The sequence below is a fragment of the Peromyscus leucopus genome, chromosome 2, assembly GCF_004664715.2.
Source record: "Peromyscus leucopus breed LL Stock chromosome 2, UCI_PerLeu_2.1, whole genome shotgun sequence".
In the NCBI taxonomy this organism is placed as follows: Eukaryota; Metazoa; Chordata; class Mammalia; order Rodentia; family Cricetidae; genus Peromyscus; species Peromyscus leucopus.
The window spans coordinates 44,940,521-44,954,883 of record NC_051064.1 but is presented as its reverse complement, the minus strand read 5'-3'; the positions used below and the strand labels follow the sequence as shown (position 1 = coordinate 44,954,883).

The following is a 14,363-nucleotide window of genomic DNA, read 5'->3' as shown; positions in this document are numbered from 1 at the left end:
AAGAGATCTCTGTGATCATGAGAATTGGAGTCCTGTCCCTCACCGGCTGCAGCACATGGTAAACTGGCCCCCACACCCAGCCTGGGCAGTACATTAGAGCTGCCCCTGTTGGGGATGGCGCAGGTGAGCCAGCCCTGAGGGTTATGAGAGCAGGAGAGCTGACCCTGTACCGTACCTGGGCAAGACAGTGGATCTGGTGTACGTGTGGGTGAGCTGGACCCAGAGCCTGAGAGCAGAACTGGCCCCACTTCTTACTGCAGGCCACACTGGGTGGGCTGGCTGAGGCAGTGCCAGAGAGTTCATCCAGGGGGTGATGGCGGGGGGGAGCTGGCGGGCTGACCAACCCGGCTACCACCCAGGCCCAGGGCTATGAGCAGGGCCACCCCAACATCCACCTCGTCTGTGAGCTGCTGGAGCATGTGAAGGGGACAAACGCACAGATCCAAACAACAGGACCCCCACCACACAGGACAACAGGATACCCAAAGGAGCTCCAGCGAGAGCCCATTATCCCAGGGGAAGCCCATGTCAGAGGCCTCGAACATTCGCAAGTGAAGACGGAAGGACTGAAGGGTGAACTGTGTGACTCACTGGGCCACACGACAGCTCCCACGGTGGGATTCTCCCTACCCCCCCGCTTGATTTTCTTTTAAAATTTTTTGGGGGGAGGGGTTGCAAGGGCAGAGAAAGGATGGGGATGGGGAGGTGGGTGAGATCAGGATGTATAATGTGAAAAATTCAAAGAATCAATAAAAGCTAAAAGAATGATCAAAGATTAACTCAACAATCATTTAATAGCTTTCAGAATATAAGCTGCATAGCATTTTCGAATAAAAATAATATAACTTTAAGCACATGCTTCGGACACTCTGTTAAACAATAAGCAACCTGTCTTTGATGACCATCACAGAAGGGTGGCGCACGTCACAGTGTAAGCTGCAAACAGACACGGAGACAGATGCACAGACAATGTCTACAAACAACATTTAAATAGAACACAGCACGTGATTTCAAGTATTCAAACACTGCTTTCTGGCCAAGGAAACCTGCCCCCACCTCCTAGCAAACCAAACCCACCACTACCATGCTCGGTGTGAGCGAGGAAGATGGGGCGGCTTAGCTCTCGTGGATACAGCATTACTCCTGTCCACAGGGAGACTGGCTCGGGGGCCTGAAAGCAGTATGAGGAACAGTTCCTCCTCCTGACACTGGGAAGGGCGGCTAAGGGATAAATCACAGCAAGGGGCTATGGCAGTCAGGATGAAGAAGGGGTCCCTTTCCAATATTGCATAGTCTCCCGAGCAGCCACTGTGAAGGGCACAAAAAGCTGCTTCGTTTTCGCACAGCTCTACGACCATCTCTGCTGAGAACGCTGCTGGGTGCGTTATGAGAACATTCCCGCTACGTTTCCTGCCTTTTAAGCAGGATAAGTAGCACCCAACCAAGGAACTCTACAGGTAGAGCTTAAGGCAAGGACCAACAGGATCTCCAAAGGACCGGCAGAGGCAGCCTGTGCTCCCGGGAGCATTTCCTCAAGAAAGGTGTCTAGGCCACTGCCAGAGGAAAGTAAGTGGCTGGACTCCAGAGAGGGGCAGGGTGACCTCTACCTGGTCCCCAGTCCCGAGCCCGCCGGGATCGCTCGTGAGCTTCAGAGCTCGGCACAGCAGGGAGTCCCAGAGCTCGCTAAGCTCTGCTCGGGTGTAATACAAACGTATAGTGCAACCATGTTTTGTTCTGTAACTGCTGGACATGTTAAAAACAAACACACACACCAGAACCCAGGTGAAGCAGTCTCAGAGCCTGAGGTCACAAACGGTTGTCTAAGGGATCCCAGGGGAAGACGCTGTGGTCACGGCTTCACCACAGGCGGGTTCTGCTCTATGAGTGGTCATTTGCTGTCACCAGCTCAAACCATTGCCTCAGGGCATCACTGAGGGTCTCAGGAAGTGCATTCACATCTCGGAGAATGATGTAAAATGGAAATGGGAACTCTTCCATGTAAGATCGGATTTCAGGCATCTCTCCTGGCCCTTTAAATATTGGTACTTTAATGTCCAAGATAGAATCCTGTTAACAAAAGACATTTGGAAAGAAAGAGAAGACATAGATCAGATTCCTGACGAGCTCATTGGTAATCTTGTTAGCTGACAAACGTCTTATTTCTACATAAGAGGCATTTCCAAAGCATTCGCAAAGAAGGCAGCTCTCTTTGAGTCCCCCTTCAGGACAAGGGGCAGTTCAAGGACGAGGAACAAAGAAGAAACTCTCCTGTCAACAGTGTCTGCGTGCTCTGCGGAGAAATCCCCACTCACCGCAGCCAGCACCAGTGCAGGCCGCAGCTACTGCCCCTGCAGTTCGCCAGCGCCCGGGGGCGAGGGGAGGCTGGTCTCTACCGAAAGGTGCGCGGGGCCACCGGGACAACTGCCATACTTCTCATCTAAAGGGAGCCTAGAGTCCAGAGGAGGGCTTGTGAGGTCTGCGACTCCCTGCTTTCCTACTCATGACCTATGTTCTTTCTGTGTTGGGAAGGATGTTCTTCACGCGTGGGAAGCTTAATGAAGAAAATGTACAAAGCACCAGCACCTTAGATGACAGAGCTGAGCCAGACTCCAGAGCAAGTTCAAGGGGCCCCTTTATCTGCAGAATCGTGGCTTTTGGCCATCACTCACCCGTGAGTTGGGATTATCCAATACAACAAAAATGACGAAGATGTTGGCATTCTGGGCAGCCTGGACTGCCGCCAGGACTCTGTCTTTGCCTTCGAGGAAAAGGCCTCGTCCATCAGAAACTATGAGGAGTAGCTGCGCAGTCTCTGTAGAGGCCGTACATTAGACGAAGAAGGGAGAAAGAAATACCCATTAACAACCGAAACCATTCGTGGGTCTCTAAAGGCAAACAGGGCCTAGAACCGCCACAATGTGCACACACGGGAGAGGCCCATCATCAGACCTGAGCCCATGAGACTCAGGAGACACAAGACACTCAATGATCAGTACGGCAGACTCTTCCCTTAGTGCTCCAGGGAAGGTCAAATCTAGATCAACTCCAATTGTGAAGCAACTGACTTTGGCCTCGAACTCAGAGATCCACCTGCCTCTGAATCTTGAGTACTGGGATTAAAGGCTCATGCCACCACTGCTTGGCCAAAGATTTTGTTTTCGTTTTATGTATATGAGTGTTTTGTCACATGTAAGTGTACCACATCCATGCACTATCCACAGAGCCCATAAGAGGGTATCCATTCTCCTAGAACTGGAGTCATAAGCAGTTGTGAAGTGCCACGTGGGTGCTGGGAACCGAACTCCTGTTCCCTGCAAGAGTAGCAAGTACTCTGAGTCACTGAGCCATCTCTCCAACCCTGCAACTGACTTTAAAGTACAGCAAGTGTGGACCACAGCAGGCTCAGCAGACAAAGGCACTTGCTATCTGACTGACAACCCAAGCTACTCCTTGGGACTCAGATGACTGAAGAGAGATGAGGCCGGGGTGGTGCACGCCTTTAATCCCAGCACTCGGGAGGCAGAGACAGGCGGATCTCTGTGAGTTTGAGGCCAGCCTGGTCTACAGAGCAAGTTCCAGGACAGGCATCAAAGCTACACAGAGAAACCCTGTCTCGAAAAACCAACAAACAGACAGAGTCAACTCCCACAGGCCTTGTCATCTACAAGCCTTATGGACTCCAACGACGATGGAGATGAGCAGGCCGCCAGAAGTGATCCAATCAGCAACCTAGAGTTATGCCCTCCAAATTTCATACATATTGCTTCCTGGATTTTTGCTAATTTCATGTTTCTGATTTCCTTCCCTTTCCTCACCTGTCAGAACCAGGGCTACACAACTGGGGTATTTCAAGCCTGAAAGCAACCACAGTTACATGAACTCAGTTCCATACACCTTACTCCCTTCCTTTATAACTCTGCACTTAATAACTTACCACATAAATGTCTACTAATTTGTATCCAGTGCCTTTATCACTTATAAGCATTGAAAATTAGTTCAGCATAAATTTCAGAATAAATAATTCTATCACTGATTCCATCTTTTTACGGTTTTCCTATAGAGAACACATTTTGTAAAAAGGTAATGGGGGCTGGAGGGGCTCAGGAGATGGTTCAGTTGATAGAATGCTTGCTATCCAAGCATGGACCTGACTTAGGATTCCCAGCACCTACACAAAAGTCAGGTGTGACAATGCATGCCTGTAATCCCAATGTTGGAGAGTGGGAGAGGGGAAACCTGGGGTTTGGTGGCCAGTCTAGCTGTGAGTTCCAGGTTCAGTGAAAGACCATTTCCCTAAAAATAAATTAATAATCAGCTGGGTGGCAGTGGCGCTCGCCTTTAATGTCAGCACTCGGGAGGCAGAGCCAGGTGGATCTCTGTGAGTTCAAGGCCAGCCTGGTCTACAGAACGAGATCCAGGATAGGCACCAAAACTACACAGAGAAACCCCGTCTCGAAAAACAAAAACAAACAAACAAAAAAGTAATAATAATTAGTAAATGAACAGACAAATAAGTGATCAAGGAAGATTCCCAGTGTCAACCTCGGGCTTGTACACACACATGCATCTATACACATGCACGAACACATACATACTCACTCACTACTTAAAAACAAAAAAGATGGTGATGGGCAGAGAGTGAGGAAAGAAACAGCAAAGACAGAGAAGCAATTTGTCAGCAAAGAGGAGGAACGTGGCTCACCTGGGCTGACGTTCTGTGCCAGTTTCTGGGCAGCTGCAAACATTCTGGCTGCAGACTCTAGAAACTAACAGAAGCAGCACAGATCAATACCCCCTTTCCTGCTGAGAGACCCCGCGGCTTCTGACACAGGGCCTGTCTTCACACGAGCCTGCATTTACCACCAAGCACTGGCATGCTCAAGTACAGACAAGACCGTCACTGGCCAGTGGCTCTTAGTGCCCTACAGGGCACCAAAGGAAGAAAGACGATGGTAACATGAACATCATGAACAAGTTTCCTTCTTTCAAGAAAATACACCTGGTGAGCGAAGTAGAAGGCAGATTGAGAGCAAGAACTGAGAACAAGAACTGAGAACAGAGGAAGGCTGTTGTTCATCTTCCTCAGGAAATCCCTAGCTTTACTTCCTAGCATTTTGTCTCTAGGCTTGATGGGAGAGAGCCTAGGCCCAAACTCACCAGAGTGATAGGATACTGGGCAGTAACTTTGTTTTTCAAATGTTTAAAGTGCTCAACTGTGCTAACATCAGTGATCTTTGAGGAGTGAGAAAAAGGAGTCACACTTTGGTTAAAGAAGCCAACGAAACTGTTCTAGTAGCATGTAGGCTGAGGTCACTACTGTGTATTCTCATGCTACCTCTCTTAATTCCAGAATGGAGACAGGGGTTTCTAAAAATTAATGTCTCTTAACATCAGCTTTAGAATTTTTTTAAATGTGTAAGAGTGCTCTATCTGCATACACATCTTTATGCCAGGAGAGGGCATTAGATCCCATTAAAGATGGCTGTGAGCCACCACCATGGAGTTGCTGGGAATTTGAAGAAACCCAAAGAGGTTTCCTAGTGAGACCTTACTCAAGGTTCAAGATTCTGTGCTTGCTTTATCCAGCAGGGCTGTATAAGGGGATGATTGGACCACGGACATGGTTACCAGGTGTTTGGAAGGCTCTGCACTTGGCTGTGCGGTATGCTTTGATCTAGCAAAGGGGAGATCTTTTGCCCCACCCCTTGGCATTGTTATAAAAAGCCCTTTTGCAGAGACAGAACGAGCCGGTGGATTTTGATCCAGGTCCTCCCGAAGCTTTCCTGTGTTTCTGTCTGTCTCCTCCCCACTATCTTTCTATCTAAAAGTTTCTTATTCCTCTCTCCTCCTCATAGGAACCCTTTGAAAGGTGGGAGCTGGCCTCCCGCAGGAACTGAACCCAGGTCCTCTGGAAGAGCAGCCAGTCCTCCTGACTGCTGAGCCCTCTCTCCAGCCTCCAGGTTCAGGATCTGTGCAAACCATCCCGACTTCATGAGAGTACCTGAGCAATCTTAGTCTTCCTCTGTTGGAACTTGCAGAGTCGTAGAATCTGAGACCCAGAAGAGTCACCAAACTGCTCGTGGAACGGATGCAAGAGCTTCACCGATTCTCCAAAACTGGGAATAAAAACCACATACAACATGATTTTTTTCCAGTCATGTGATCAAAACAATAAAGGTTGGGGGACAGGATTTCACCACTGGGATTAAAAGGAAACATTAGAGCTGGGCGGTGCTGGTACACATCTGTAATCCCAGCACTTGGCAGATTTCAAGTTCAAGACCAGCCTGGTCTACAAAGTGAGTTCAAGGATAGCCAGGGCTACACAGAGAAACCTTGTCTCAAAACAACAACAACAACAACAACAACAACAACAACAACAGCAAGAACAACCCCCAAACCCCAAAGGTAACATTGGGGGATGAAGAGATGGCTCAGTGGTTAAGCCAAGAGGTTAAAGAGCACTTCTTCCAGAGGAGCCAGGTTTGGGTCCTACCACCCACACCACGTGGTGGCTGTAATTCCAGTTCAGGGGACCCAATGCCTCTTTTGGCTTCTAAGGGCATTGCATGCATGCAGTGCACAGACATACACAAAGGTAAAATACCCATCTATACATAAAATAAAAATTTAAAAAGGCTTTAAAAGACAACATTACCTGCACACTGCAATCTGACCCACTTCCAGGAGGGTTAGAGCATTTCCAATCACAGCCAAAGACTCAAATGCAAGCTATGAAGAAGAAAGGAGAGTTTAAGGCATTGAAACTCCTCTAAACCAGTTTGCTTCAAGATTTCATAAAACATTACTTTTTGTATGGCAAACAGGTGAACAACAGTCCTGAAATGTCATACAACCAACTCAGGCTGGAGTGACCCTCACACCCTCCTCTGTACTGTAGCTGCTTCAACTCAAATGCATTACACTGATAGGAATGGTCTGTTCTGGACACTACTGAGAAGTATGTTTCATAAATGCAGATTTTCTCTCTTTCCATAGCAGAGCCCACATAAAATCTTTTTCTGCTTGTTGCTCCCAACCCCTTCACAAGACAGGGTTTCTCTGTGCAGCTTTGGAGCCTGTCCTAGAACTTGCTCTGTAGACCAGGCTGGCCTTGAACTCACAGAGATCCACCTGCCTTTGCTTTCCGAGTGGAGTGCTGGGATTAAAGTCTTGGTCAGACTGCACTACTGAGTTGGAAGATTTTATGACCAGGATTCTTCGGCAGGATTTCTGAGCCCTGCCTCTGCTCTGCAGAGGGTCTTTATTCTGTGTCTGCTGTGTGCATGTTTCCTCGCCCATGAACACTTTCCCTCATCTGCTGATTTTGTCTGTGATGCCTGAGATTTCTCTGCTGCCATCTGTTGCCCTTCAGATTTTTCCTGCCTTTTAATTCTTCAACAGGCAGAGGAAATGAACCCAATCAAGACCCCTACAGTGTAACACTAGGTCTTAGAGTGCTGGAGAAGGATGAGTTTTGAAAATGGAAAACTGAAAGGAAGGGGGCATCTTGTATTTTTCTAAGTGATCTGAAGACCCCCCCCAAATTTCCTATTTCTTTTCTTTCCCCCAAGTGGAAGGGAAAAATGTGCTTATTGTTTTTCTTTTGTGCTTCACTGCTCCAAGACCCTTTGCAGTTTAAAGATAGGCCCAAAGAAACTGTAAGTATCAAGTCAGCCAGGTAATCTCCTGAAATGAAATGACTCATATTTGGAAATAATATTCCCATCTATATAAAAATCTAGCTCTAGCTCACCATGAAATAAATCGGAAGAAGAAAAATTTTATTCATTTAAAAATGGTTACTAGAGCTGGGTGATGGTGAGTCCAGCCTAGTCTACAGAGCGAGTTCCAGGCCAGCCAGAGCTGTTATGCAGAGAAACCCTGGGGGAAGGGGAAGCAATTACTAGGTATGCATAATTGTTTGGAGGAAATGTTTTAAGGTTGCCAATTTGTGGGTTCTAAATTTCAGGTTAGTGCGTAAGCTAAAAAGAATAGTCTTCTTACGCAGCCACTGAAAATTATAAAGCAGGGGGCATTTCTGTGATTTCCACCTCATTCCATTCTGCACTCCCACACAGCTAAGGTAACGAGAGTTGAACCCTGAGCACAGTCCGCGTGCCTGGTGTGGAGAGCACACCACGGTCACATTTCCCGTCAGTGCAGCCCTGACGCCTCCCATCTTAGATTCTGAGGTGTGGATTAGCTAAGGATGGCTCACCCACTGCCTTCTTTGGACACTGCCCAGTTTTCCCAGTTAACAGCCCCTTGTCTTTGCTGCAGCAAATACAAATCTCTACTACAGAGTTTCATACACCAACAGCTAGAACTTGAAAAAGACACGGCAAATGAAGAACTGGACAAGATAGCCACTGAGCCTTTGTAAATGAAATGACTGTCTTATGTTTCTTCATTCTTCTGATCAACTATTGTCTCTAAACAAGGCTGTAAGGATACCAGGTAGTCTGTGTAAAGGAGAAGGGAACGAATGAGACGAGCACAAACTCAGTTTTAAAAACAAACCCTCCTTCATTTCTTGATTTTTTCAATTTCTGGGCCAGAACTGATTTACAGGATTCTTTTATCTTCTATATCCCCAAATCAACCCAACATAGAAGTTAGACATAAGGAACATGCAGAACTGTGAGAAAATTAAAAAACAAAACCAAAGACTCATATTGTAACACCCAAATAAGTGACAGCACAGTTCAGAACAAATTAGTTAAAAACACATTAAACTAAGCATTTTAAATACATAGTATTTAATTTAATCTTCACCGCTGAGGTACTGTTATAATCGTCATTTTTTAAATTTTTTTTAAATAACAGTTTTATTTTATTTATTTATTTATTTATTTATTTATTTATTTATTTATTTAATGATTTATTTAGTTATTACATAGACAGTTCTCTGTCTGCATGTATGTCTGCAGGCCAGAAGAGGGCACCAGATCTCATTATAGATGGTTGTGAGCTACCATGTGGTTGCTGGGAATTGAACTCAAGACCTCTGATAGAATAGCCAGTGCTCTTAACCTCTGAGCCATCTCTCCAGCCCTAAAATTTTTTTTTTTTTAAACTTACTTTTTTTTTGGAGACAGGGTTTCTCTGTGTAGTTTTGGTGCCTGTCTTGGGAGCTCACTCTGAGGGCCAGGCTGGCCTCAAACTCACAGAGATCTGCCTGGCTCTGCCTCCCGAGTGCTGGGATTAAGGCATGTGCCACCACCAACTTTTTTTTTAAAAAAAGATATATTTATTTATTATGTATACAGTGTTCTATCTGCATGTATGCCTGCACACTAGAAGAGGGCATCAGATCTCATTATAGATGGTTGTGAGCCACCATGTGGTTGCCGGGAATTGAACTCAGGACCTTTGGAAGAGCAGCCAGTGCTCTTAACTGCTGAGCCATCTCTCCAGCCCAATCCTCACTTTTTTTCAGAAAGTAAAGTTGCTAAGTTGCCCCAGGTTATGGGGAGGTGGGATGTGAGCCAGACTCAGAGGGTACTTTCTAAGATTTGCTGGAACATTCGTATTGTAGGTCAGTTGTTGGCTTATGCCAGATAATAACACCACTGCAAAAAAAAATATCCCCTAGAAACCAAATAGACAATGGTTTCAAAATCCATGTGATAAGCAATTTTAAAACAGCTTAATATATTTTTGTATTTTATAGAAAGTAAACACTGCCATATTTGTTCAGTATTAAAACAATAAGGGATCAAAATATTTGCGCCATCATGGAATTGCCCTTTACGCCCTAGAAACACACACCTTCCTAGGCATGGTCAACCACATCCTTTCTGCCCCGCCATACTGTTACAACTGGTCAGCCCGAGGGACCATGGCTTGGTTTCCACACTCCTCCTTACCTGTTTGGTGTGGTTATCTACCATGCTGGAAGAGTCATCAATGGCCAGACAAATCTGATACTGCCGTTTACTGGGCTTGGTCCTTCGAAGCCAAATCCTGTCTTTTCGAAACTGACTGGCAATGTATGGAATGATCTTCCGCATGTTCAGTCGCTTGCCCGTGCGATAGTCTCCCCTGTTACAGGAACCAATAGGAGAAAAGACGGTGTAACACAGGCTCACGCCTCAGAATTTCAAGACAAAAATCACATCAGTAATAACAAACTAGTGTCCAGTAACCAGTCCCCAGGCAAAAGGAGGTTAACATTCACTGAAGAGTGAAGGTTAGTCTTCTAACTGCCAGCTAGAGCCCTGGCCTTAGATCTGACTCTAATAACTTTTTTCAGAAAAGCTAAGACACCTTTTACAAAATTAGAAAATAAATTTTTCTATATTAAATACAAAGCCCTGTAAGCTTCCCTTTTCTGTTCTAAACCACGACTCGACCACATCTTTGTGGCCCTGATCCTAGCTGAGTAACACAACATAGTGAACATCACCACATCTAAGGCTGTTGCCCACACAGCAGTAATATAAACTGCCTTCGTGAATATATTTCTTTTTTCTTTTTTTCTTTTGGTTTTTCGAGACAGGGTTTCTCCATGTAGTTTTGGTGCCTGTCCTGAATCTCACTCTGTAGACCAGGCTGGCCTTGAACTCAGAGATCTGCCTGGCTCTGCCTCCTGAGTGCTGGGGTTAAAGGTGTGCACCACTGCCGCCGCCCGGCCATGCATATATTTCTTCACCACAGAAATGCATGTACACACAGTTACTATGTACAGCTAATAGGGGACAGTAGCAGGATCGAACACCATATTGGTGCCCAGACAGCAGAAGCCAACACTATACATGTTCAGTGCTGAGTGCAACTGAGCTGGTTAATGGTGACCTCTAAGGGCCTCAAGAGGGTAGACTCACCTCAGCTTGGCTGCCTGTGTAGGTTCTAATAGCAGACGAAGCTGCTCACACAGCTGTTGTGAAAGAGATGCAGTTAAGACTAGGTAATTCTGCCACATCTCAGCTGCAGCCTTCTCCTAGGACAGCAAAACAGAAATCATTACTAGAATGTTGAGGGAGAAAAGAACTTGCATGAACCTTTTCAGCAAAAGCACTTTAAAGCTCTTCTCAGCAAGTGGCAATTCAACTCAATCAATCAGTAAAAATGCCTCCTTTTGCCCCCAAACCCACAACCTACAGTTGCAAGAAAAAGAGTGATATAGGCCAGTTAACAACGGGAACTCACAAACAAATCAACCATGTGCTCCTGTCACCTAAAGAATAGGATCTGCATGCTTTTCACAGCGGCATATGTGAATGAGGAACTCTGGGTGGGGCTGATGTCGCTGCCACTCTGAGCTCCCATCAGTTTTCAAAGGCAAAGTGACAGTAAGTACAAACTCCTCTTGACAGCATGGATCCAGACTAACGGCAGAACACTTGATCACATGAGGTGGGAAGGAGGACGATAAATACAGAGTATAGGTTTGCACACACACCACTATATTTAGAGGTCAAACCATTAAAATGAAATACACTCCACACCAGCAAAGATCTGGAAGACAGCAAGACCCCACAGCATGCACTTCTTTCTGCCTCGCTTCCATTCCAAAGCCAGCAACACAAGTTAAAGGAACAAAATACAGTCGTGTGCTTTAATGAGACTATATATAGATCTAGTGACAAAAGAGGCAGAATCAGTGGAGACCCAGGCTTACAGAAGAGGCTGACTGTACTCTCTATTGGCCTCTCCCTTTTACAAATGTAACTGGAGCCAAGAACCTACTGAGTTGCAAACTCTTTTGTGGGAAGAAAAAAAACATCTAGCAGCTCTGACTTACTTCTTCTGCATTCCCATAGTCGTGGGCCTGCCACGTCTCCAGCTGCTGCTCCATCTCCTGCCTCAGCTCACTGACATCTTTTAAAAGGGGCTAAGAAGGAAAAGCTACAGGTAAGTGGTGGTCAGGTTGTTATCAACAACTTATCATTGGCTGTCTTCCTGTGGTGTGACCTTGTTGCACTTATATGTCTGAACTCACAACTTAAGCAAATTTAAGGGTGTAATCAAATGATTCCACTTCCTGTTTGCAAGACCACATGGATGAGTGAAAATTTCATCATTTATAAATACAGTTTAGTCAAATAAAAATAAACCAAGCCCTCGCGCGCGCGCGCACGTGTGTGTGTGTGTGTGTGTGTGTGTGTGTGTGTGTGTGTGTGTGTGTGTGTGTGTGTAGAGATGCATGTGTACATGTGGAGACCAGAGGATATCAGACAACCTCAGGGCTTTCTCTTCCAGAGCCACCTACTTTCTGATAAACCTCTATCTCCATGAAGTCCAATTACTATGGGGCAAAGATCAGTTAAAAGGTTCTTCATGTGGCTGGAGGGATGGCTAAATTAGTATGTGCATGTCTTGCAAGCATGACCTGAATTCTAGCCTCAGAACCCATGTACAGAAAGCCAGGCATGTGCTGATACACTTTTAGTATCAACACTAGGAGGTAGAGATAGATGGATCCCTGGACCTGGCTACTGAGCCTCCTCAGCCTCCTTGGGAAGGAGGAAAAAGTGGGTAACACATGAAGAATGACACCTGAGGCTGTCCTCTGGCTTCCACATGTACTCAAACACACAGACCCCACTGACCACCCCTGCACCTTCCCCAAAAAAGTTTCTTCCTACACATAAACATTAAGTAAAAAATTCTTGTTACATAACGTCATAAGTTGTCAATTGTCCTCATGGCTCCTAACAGCCAATACCAAGAACCAGTGCCATCACAATGGCTAAGTCTGGGCAAGACTTCATAGTCAACAAAGGATGTACCACTTGCTAAAAGAGTATCTGTCACACCGAAAGTCCTAAAATTTTTGATAAGAGCTGGTATTCCATAAAGTCCTAAAATAACTTAAAACTAAAAATGAATACAGTTGTGAGTTCAGTACTTGGAAAACTGTATCCACAAGCAACTGACGAAGTGTATGAATGGTCGAGTCTCGGCTTCTTTCTGGCTTCTCTGTCTCCTGGTGAGACGCGGTTGTTCTTGGGTCTTGGTCTTCTTTCGTTTGAACTGTTTGAGTATCCATATCCATCTCATTAGAGCCTGTTTTAATAGGAAGACAGTTTCATTCATCACATTATTTAGATTAAGACCCTTCACTATGGCCTGTCCTAACACTGAATCAAACCTCAGCTCACTCAACAATTTCCATGTGTCTCTCTGCTCCATGTTGCTGCCTACCATCCTTTGGTCTCTGTTGTCACTGGGGAACAGGAAGGAGCACCTTACCTCGAGCATTTCAAAGGTGTGACTCCCTAAAGTACTCATACGACCAATTCTATTGTGAGTCCAGCATGTATGAGGCCTTGGGCTTAGTTCCCAGCACCACCAAACAAGATAACCCATACTAAAAACACTGTTGTGTAACAATGCAGTTGGGTTTGAATTCAGGCAAATCTAGTCACACACTTCTTTTGCAGCTGTTTTTAAAAATGATTTTCATGTGTGTCACAGTGGTGGAGATCAGAGGACAACTTCGTGGAGTTGGTTCTCTACATCCAGTTTCTGGGGCGTTGGGGAGAAAGGAGTCTCCAAGCTTCAAACCCAGGTCTAATCCTTTCCCTGTTGCCGAGGAATAGTTAGTGACAGGAACAAGGCAGAAGAAGAACCCTCACATTTGCCACAATCCTTAGGGTTTTCAGAGGTTTTGTTAGACTGGTGGAAGTTATTTATTTTTCAAGAGTGCACACACCCAGCACCTCAACTGTGGATGTGGGTGGTGCATGCCTATACTGCCAGCACTTGGAATGCCCAGGAAGACTGAGTACTAGGCTGGCCTGGTTATATCATGGAATCCCATCTCAAAGACTGAACTAACCAACCTGCCTTGGAACAGAATTTGGTTAGCCATGAAATGGGAACTCATTATCTTTTCACATACATTTTCTCATTTTATTTATTTTACTATTTTTAATATTCTTTCCTCTGTTTATACTTTAATGTAATTAAAACACAATCTCTATAATGATCAAGAATATCTTATACAATACAGTAAACACATTATTCTGTCTTTCCATGTATGTTTTAAAAAAAAAAAAACATGAATTTGTCAGAAATTCTTTCACCTTGATGACTGATATTCTGCAAGACCATCTTTCGTGTCTCAAATAGATTATGGTAGGTGAATTAGTCACTAAAGATTAGAACAGGAAAGAGCAAAGAAGAGCCTTGACTACAGTTGCCTCTGGACTTTCTAGGCTCTTCCTTCCCAAGGACTCACCAGAGGCCACAGCAGTGTCTGACTTGACTGCCTCTGGCTTCAGCTGTTCTGTGTCTTCTGCTCTGAGCAGCTCCTCCTCTGTATTCATGAGGATATCTTCTGTTTCCTCCTCTGGATCCTGTCCAGAGTTCTTTGCAGTCTGCTGTTGTTCATTACTGGCCACATCTGCCAA

At 45.4% G+C, this 14,363-nt stretch overlaps 1 protein-coding gene across 1 annotated transcript in view; it reads right to left on the bottom strand.

The window, feature by feature from the left end:
• Nucleotides 1-768: 768 nt before the first annotated feature.
• Nucleotides 769-14,363, bottom strand: part of Mdn1 (midasin AAA ATPase 1) — a 155,929-nt gene continuing 142,334 nt past the window's right edge. Inside the window, 10 exon segments of the mRNA XM_028872751.2 lie at nt 769-2,067; nt 2,670-2,812; nt 4,703-4,766; nt 6,002-6,116; nt 6,659-6,732; nt 9,873-10,047; nt 10,830-10,945; nt 11,750-11,839; nt 12,857-13,014; nt 14,192-14,356. Of these exon segments, the coding sequence (XP_028728584.1) occupies nt 1,879-2,067; nt 2,670-2,812; nt 4,703-4,766; nt 6,002-6,116; nt 6,659-6,732; nt 9,873-10,047; nt 10,830-10,945; nt 11,750-11,839; nt 12,857-13,014; nt 14,192-14,356 (1,289 nt within the window). The 3' untranslated portion in view covers nt 769-1,878.